The sequence below is a fragment of the Gavialis gangeticus genome, unplaced genomic scaffold (assembly GCF_001723915.1).
Source record: "Gavialis gangeticus isolate Ggan-Ray unplaced genomic scaffold, GavGan_comp1, whole genome shotgun sequence".
NCBI classification, from domain to species: Eukaryota; Metazoa; Chordata; order Crocodylia; family Gavialidae; genus Gavialis; species Gavialis gangeticus.
In genome coordinates, this window is record NW_017728995.1 from 29,333,458 (window position 1) to 29,340,374 (window position 6,917).

At 44.3% G+C, this 6,917-nt stretch overlaps 1 protein-coding gene across 3 annotated transcripts in view; it reads left to right on the forward strand.

Moving 5' to 3' along the window:
• Nucleotides 1–6,917, forward strand: part of ABCC5 (ATP binding cassette subfamily C member 5) — an 83,058-nt gene that overhangs the window by 7,202 nt on the left and 68,939 nt on the right. The window contains exon 2 of one of the 3 annotated variants that reach the window (XM_019503406.1): nucleotides 117–308. The exons of the other annotated variants lie outside the window; for them this stretch is intronic. Coding sequence (XP_019358951.1) covers nucleotides 189–308 — 120 coding nt within the window. The 5' untranslated portion in view covers nucleotides 117–188. The remainder of the gene's footprint in view (nucleotides 1–116; nucleotides 309–6,917) is intronic. 3 annotated transcript variants of the gene reach the window in all.

Consider the following 6,917-nt stretch of genomic DNA (forward strand, 5'->3'; position numbering starts at 1 on the left):
AGGGGGGTGGACTTGATGATCTTCTGAGGTCCCTTCCAGCCTTAATGTCTATGAAATGTGTGATACCATAGGGGCTATTGAATGACCATTCTTAGAACTGTGCGGTCTTTTTTTAGAACAGGGAGACATGATGCTCCTGACTTGCTGCTAGAGCTCCTTCTTAATTACTCAGTAATGGGGTCTGGGGTATGCAGCATACATGTGAAAGTACAGCAGTCTTGTCTTGTATCTGGAGCACACTCTGTATCTGGCCATCAGGCTTCCTCACCATTGGAGCTGAACGTGACTCTCAAATTCATCACACCACAGTGCCTGACAGTTGCTGCACCTATAAGGAATTGTTTTGAGCAGAGTGTGACTCATCAGCTGAGCCTGCTTAAAATAAACAGGAGAAATCAGTGTTGCATTGTTGAGCTCTTTATGGCAAGGCCTAGTAATTCTTTTCTCACCTTCTTCTGAAACTGACTTGATCCTTCCTCTCGGGACACCCTCCCAAGTGCTGCCTTGGTGACTGTTTGTTTGTTTGTTTGTTTGTTTTATACTTTCTGCCTGGATAAGATACTGTCAGGTATTGCCTGGGTAGCACTTAATCACCAAGCTTTGAAGACTTTTTAGGAAGGCTAGGATTCACTACAATACTTGTTTTTTGGCCCCAAAACCAAGTGAGGGCCCCCTTTTATAGGAGGGAAGCCTTCATTCTATGATTCTAGAATTCTATTATTGTAACCGTCTTGTGACCTAATGATGGCCATTCAACTTCACAATAGGGCTGTTCTGCAGACAGACTCCCAGTGCTGACTAGCCACCTGCCACTACCAGTCTTAAAGCCGTGTCACTTAAACTGACTCTGAGCACAGTGCTGACTAGCAGTCCGCTATCAGATAGTAGGAAGACTTGCCTACCAGGACTGGGAGATCTACAAGTGAATGGCCACTGGGGAAAATGTTGCTATATGCATCTTCCTAATCTCATGAATATGCAAACACTTCTGAAAAGTCCTCATCCACATGTGGGCTCTAGGACTTGTTCCAAGTTCTCTTCTCTATGCAAGAAAAAGACATTCCTTCCCTTATGGATCCTGTTTTTTTAATTTATGGGTAACAATCTTTCTTAAAAGCTTACTCTAGCAGATTAGTGATAGAAATGGGGCACAGTGCCAGTGGAGCAGTTCATCAAGATAATTACCCAAATGTTCCAATTCAGTCTGCTCAACTGCCACCCAAGTGAGCAGATCCATCAACATTTGGCTGTGGTAGAGGCGATGAGCAGGGGCACAGCAAGCATAGCTGTGTTTACATACATGTAGTCTTAAAACTTGTTGCTGCTGCCAGCCTGTTCTGCTACACTTTACAACTGTGCTTAACAGCTTGAGGCACTTGCTTGTGCGTGGTGTAAAAAAAAACAAACAACAAAACAAAACAAAAACAAAACAAAAAAACCCCCCTCTGTCTGAGGATATTTTTGTGCATTAACTCATCTTGGTGCAGGTAACAAGTTCAGATATAAATAACTGTTCTAGTACTAAACAGCTTTTCTTAACCTAAATTATAACAGATGAGTTTAATTTGGGTCATCGTAAGAATATTTTTTTTATGGGAAATGGTGTAAAACAGGGCTGTCCAACTAGCTGCCGGCAGGTGACATGCAGCCTGTAAAGAGTTTAAGTTGCAGCCCCTGAGCGTGCACCCAGCCAGAGTATCCAGACTTCTGCCTCTCTCCAGGCTTTTTTTGGTCATGCCCCAAGTGGTGCACCCCACTGCACCATGGCAAGGGAAGCTGAGTGAGCCTGGGGCTGCACAGAAAGGAGGTGGGAGGCATCTGGGGCCCCCAGCTACCTACAAGGTGTAAAAGAGATTGAGTTCCAGTACACAGATGCTGTAGTATGTACTCACTTGGAAGCAGGCATTTAAGCAATTGTTGATGCCTTTACTGAGGCATGCAGGAAAATGGGACTGACACTTAATACAAGATTGCAACATAAACCATGAGCTTGGTTTTGAATCTTATCAAGCAGTTGCGATTTCCCCATCTTACTGCATGGAGGTATGATGTGGACAACATACAGGACACCAAGCTGCTGGAGAAATACCATTGGCGCTGCCTGCAGAAGATCCTTCTAATCCAGTGGGAGAACAGATGCACCAACATTAGCATCCTCTTGTGACCAAATGCCACAAGCATCATGATGATGATCTGACCTCAACTTTGCTGGGCCAGCCATGTCATGTGGATGTCTGACCCCAGACTCCTGAAGGAAATGTGATTCTTCCAGCTCAGTCAAAGTGTATGCTCAAGAAGAGGGCAAAGGCAGCCCTTCAAGGATAACCTCAATGCCAACTTGGGAGGGGAAAAAAATGCAACTTCATGTCATCAACTCATGGGAGACCATTTGGAGCAGTCCTGGGTGACAGTGGAAGTGTCTGCTGCAAGGATCTCAGTACTTCAAAACCCCGTGACAAGAGGCTGAAAACCTGGGAGTAGCAGAAACAGCCTTGTGCCAACTGAACCAAGAATCCAGAGCCACCCACCTCACATGGAAATGCATACCCAAGTTGCAATAAGGCTTAGCCAGGATTGATGGGTTCTATCTGTCATCTTCAAACCCACAAATAAGGCATTATGGAAGGCTATCATCCTTGACTGTGTGAGGGCTTGCTGACTGTGAGAAGATACTATTATACAAGGCATATAGCTCTTCAAACATCTGGCTACAAGCTTTTGAAATTGTCCCTCTAGGGCACTTGCTGTCTTTCAGGCTGTGGGCCAGAACTAACTCCCGTGTGGAATAGAAGTGGGCAAGCAAGTGGTAGGATTTAGCAGGCACTAAGATCTTTCTGTTGCCACTGCTGCTTCCTGCCTCAGTGCTCACCATTCCTGCCTTATGTCTGTGAGCCAAATCCAAGGGGTCTGGAAGCCCCTGCCCTGTGAGATCCAGTGTCTGAGTTCTTGTGTTTTGGAAACTTGAAGGAATCGTCATCTGCATTTTGCTGCTCCTACTGCAAATTCTGGGACTGAGAGGTGCCATTCATGTACCCAAGTAAATTTTTGGAGCCAAGGAATTTTAAGCACTTACTACAATATTTCACAAAGCTGCTGATTTTTAATAACCTTGTCCCTCGCAACTTTTTTCCTCAAATGGGAGTAGCAAAAACTCTACCTCCATGTGCCCCCCTGCTGGTAATAATGCATGTATATGGCCAAATGCTGCAGAGGTGTTTTTGGAGGGATGATGTACTTCTGTGCTGCTGCTACCCTAACACCGAGTAAATTGTTAGTGTAGGAGTGCTGCTGATGCAGTTCTGATTCTGCTGGATTCTCATTGCTTTACAGCATTGCCCCAGATGACAAAATACATGTCACTTAAAATGGTTGCATGTAGTGTTCTTCTGTGGCCTGGGAGGCAGGGGCTAGAACAGTGACCAGTAAACAGGTTATAGGTACAGAAGTAAAGTAAGATGAAACTGAGTCTGGGAAATACTTTGGTGCGTCCTGCACTGGGAGACTGAAGGTGAACCGTGCACGTGATGTTCTGGCAGGGGGTAGCACCTCTAAAAATCCAGTTTCATGTTTGCTGTCCTCGATGGCTTGACTGCCATTGCAGTGGAGTTTGAATAGTGATGTGTGGGGAGCTATATATTCAAGATCTTCCCACTGATGTTAAAGCTAAAATGGGTGATGGACTTCCCTTCGCTGGTTACAGTACAGTCATGGCTGGGAGGTGGGGATAAGGAAAGGCATGTAGCATGTTCTGTCTTACTTGCAACTATGTACCTGGGCCTCTGAGCACTCCTTTGCTAGCTAAGGCTGGGGTGAGGTGAGGGAGCAGTGCAGCTGGGCTGTGGAAGAGACAAACTTGGAGTGAAGCTCAAAAGTGAGGATTACTAAAGCCATGGACACCTGGGGAATAATCTTTTTAAGGTAAGTAGACCTATGATGGGGTACTAGGTTTCACTTCTTTCTGTGTGGCCTGTGCATGGTTTTTTGTTCTCCCCAAAATGGGGCACAGTCTATTCACTATATTCCTTTCCTTTTCTCCCCCCTACCCCCCCATACGCTGATACTTGCCTATCACATGATACATGGACATCATAATAGGCAGGAAGGCAACTCTTCTCTCTTCTTCCCACCCCCCATCTTTTCCCTGTTTTTAGACTATTGACTAGATACCTTGGAGTATGTGGGGGGGGGGGCAAGCTTTTGAAGAAAAATCTTAATTTTAAATCGCTGCTTTTTTTTTTTCAAGTGTCCAAATCTTGATTCTTGTGACTCCCTAAAATTAGTGAAACAAAGCAGCTTTTTGCTCCCAATAATGGCACTGTCTAGTAGGGAAAGGGGAGTAAGATCCTGAGATTTGGATGAGTATTAAAATGACAGACCTTTGGTCTGTTCAGCTTCTGCACCACAGCATTGTGGAAGTTGATCAGCTGTAGCCTTAGTTTTATTGGAGCAAATGGTGCACAAGCAGAAGTTGCACCTCTTAATCCTTCCTGGGATTCTGACATGGATTAGTATCACTTTTATATCTATCATGGTTTAGGGCTGAAGGGTGGGGCATCCTGCATGTGGTGCAAGATGTTTCGTAAAAGGCTTCTTAGCATTATCCAGTCAATACAGGGTTACACATGTAAAACATGCAGCAGCTCCTTAGAGCAACATGGGTTGACTTTAATGTTATTGGCCTCAAGTCTGTCAACATGATTTAAGCAGCTGAATGCTGAAGAAAGAGAAGCCTTAGAGCAGCTGTGTAGTGCTTGTCACCACTAAATGGCAAACCTGTTGGATGTGAGGGCTTATGCTCTCATAACTGTGCTAATTTTAGCTGGGAGTTTCACACAGAGGATCATAGGAGCAGGATCCTAGTGTTATACAAAGCTCTTACGTGGATTCTGGCCCCAGAGTGCTATAAACCCAGTAAAAAATCTTATCCAAACAGTGCCTCCAGCTAGGTACAACTCTTATCTGTATTACCTTGAACTATGCACACCAGAATAAACGAGAAACAATTAGTCTTTGCCTGCAGCAGCTCAGCTGTCTGGAGCTTGTGGACATCTGTAGCAAAAAAAGCTTGCTCAGCTCTGTCCAGAAGTGTATGTTCACAGAAGTGGCAGGATCTGGGAGTTGGGGGCTGATCCATGTTGCTCATCTTCCACAGGGATCTGTTGATAAGGCAGCTGGATTGCACAGCTTAAGTGCTCCAGTCAAGAAATGCAGGTTGTTCTGTGTACTTCACTTGCCTCTGCTCCAAGGGCACTGTTGCCATATTCCCTAATTATGCAGGCATGTAATAGTTAATCAAGTGCAGTGTCTTCTGCATGGCTTGTTTAGGAGCTTGCATGCGGACCCAGGTACAATAGGGTCTGGGGCTCCCCTTGGGCCAAGAAATATGGCATCAGGGGAGCTGCCACCAAACTTTGGACCAATGAGGAGCTCCATGGAATGAATGCCATGGCAGTGGTGGCTGCATGTGGCTTATGGGTCATAGCTCAAGAACCCCTGAGCTAAATTGTCCTGTGTTACATAAGCAGTTGGACAAGCCAAAAATGTTCATTCTTTGACTCTAGAAATGCAAGTACTACTTTAGCTGTCTACACTTGTGTGCCAAACTTGAAAAAGAGCTTGCATGCCCAGCATGGTGGTATCTTTCTCTCTCCTGCTAAAAGATTTTTTTCAACATTAGTCAAATCAAACCAGTTTCTTTCAGAATAGGTAGAGGTGCTATTTTTTTTTTGAAGTGAGGACTATTTCCATATCAAATAGGGAAGTTGCACCTCCAGCTGTTTTGAGTAGTAGGATGGTACAAAAGAATTGCTTGACCTTCTACAGCACAAAAAAAAAAAAGAGTAGTATATTCTGTGTTATGGAAATGAGCTGTTTTTGTTCAGCTTGGGGCAGGGTGGCGGGGGGGAAGGTAAGGAGAAAAATGGGTCTTTTTAGGAAAATGAATATAATTCTTAAAGGTGGAGGGGTGGGGGGAAAATGGGAACTAAATTGGAAACTACGCAGCAACTTCAGCTGTAGCGATATGCTGCTGTGGTCCATCCTTGTGTTGAGCTGAATATGCAAGCTTCTGAACCTGGAGGCGCTTGTATTGCAGTTCTAGGTATTTGACTCTTGAGACCAAGTTTATATGTTCAAATACTGCTGTGAACGGTGGGAGGAGGAGAGGAGACAGTTGACGTGCTCCCATTATGAGACTAGTAAGTCTGTGTGTGGTTAAAAAAAAAAAAAAAAAAAATCACTGCCTGAAGTGTCTTGGTTCTTGTGTTTTCCATACAGCACAAATTAATATTGCAGAATTTTCTGAAGCTTGGGCAACTCTAGAACAATGTTGCCTTTGATTTGGGTTGTGTATTTATTGTGGTGTGTATTTGCTTGGTTGGCTCTCTTGTTTGCTGGTTTGCCTTGGTTTGTGGTGTTTTTGTTTAATAGCTGTAGCTCTTATACTACAGCCTTTAGACATTACCCAACTTCTAAAACCACACTCTGTCCTGGTGAGAACTACCCAGATGTGTTACAACTCTAACTTTTTTTTTCTCATCCTAGGAAGTCGGACAAGAACACTGAAATACCTTTTGTAGGTGGTTTAAGTATAGGGTGGTATGTCTTTCAAAGCAAGCTTGGATTTGCATGTCCTAAAACCTCTAATTTGTTTTGTGCCAGTGGCTTTAATAGCTTAAACTTCCACTTTTAGCCTGCCTGAGAAAATGAGCAACTGCACGAAGGCCTTGCCTAATGAGATCCCAAGTAATGGCACTGTGCGAGGTATGACCATGGATGATACGGGTTTTCAGTTGACGCTTCTGAAAAGGCAAATCGGTTCCCAAAAAATGTGTGTTCTGACTTGCCTCCAGAGCTCCAAGTAGCTTACTTGGGGCTTTGGTAGAAGAGTTGCATTTATTTCTGGTTGGGTGGTACTT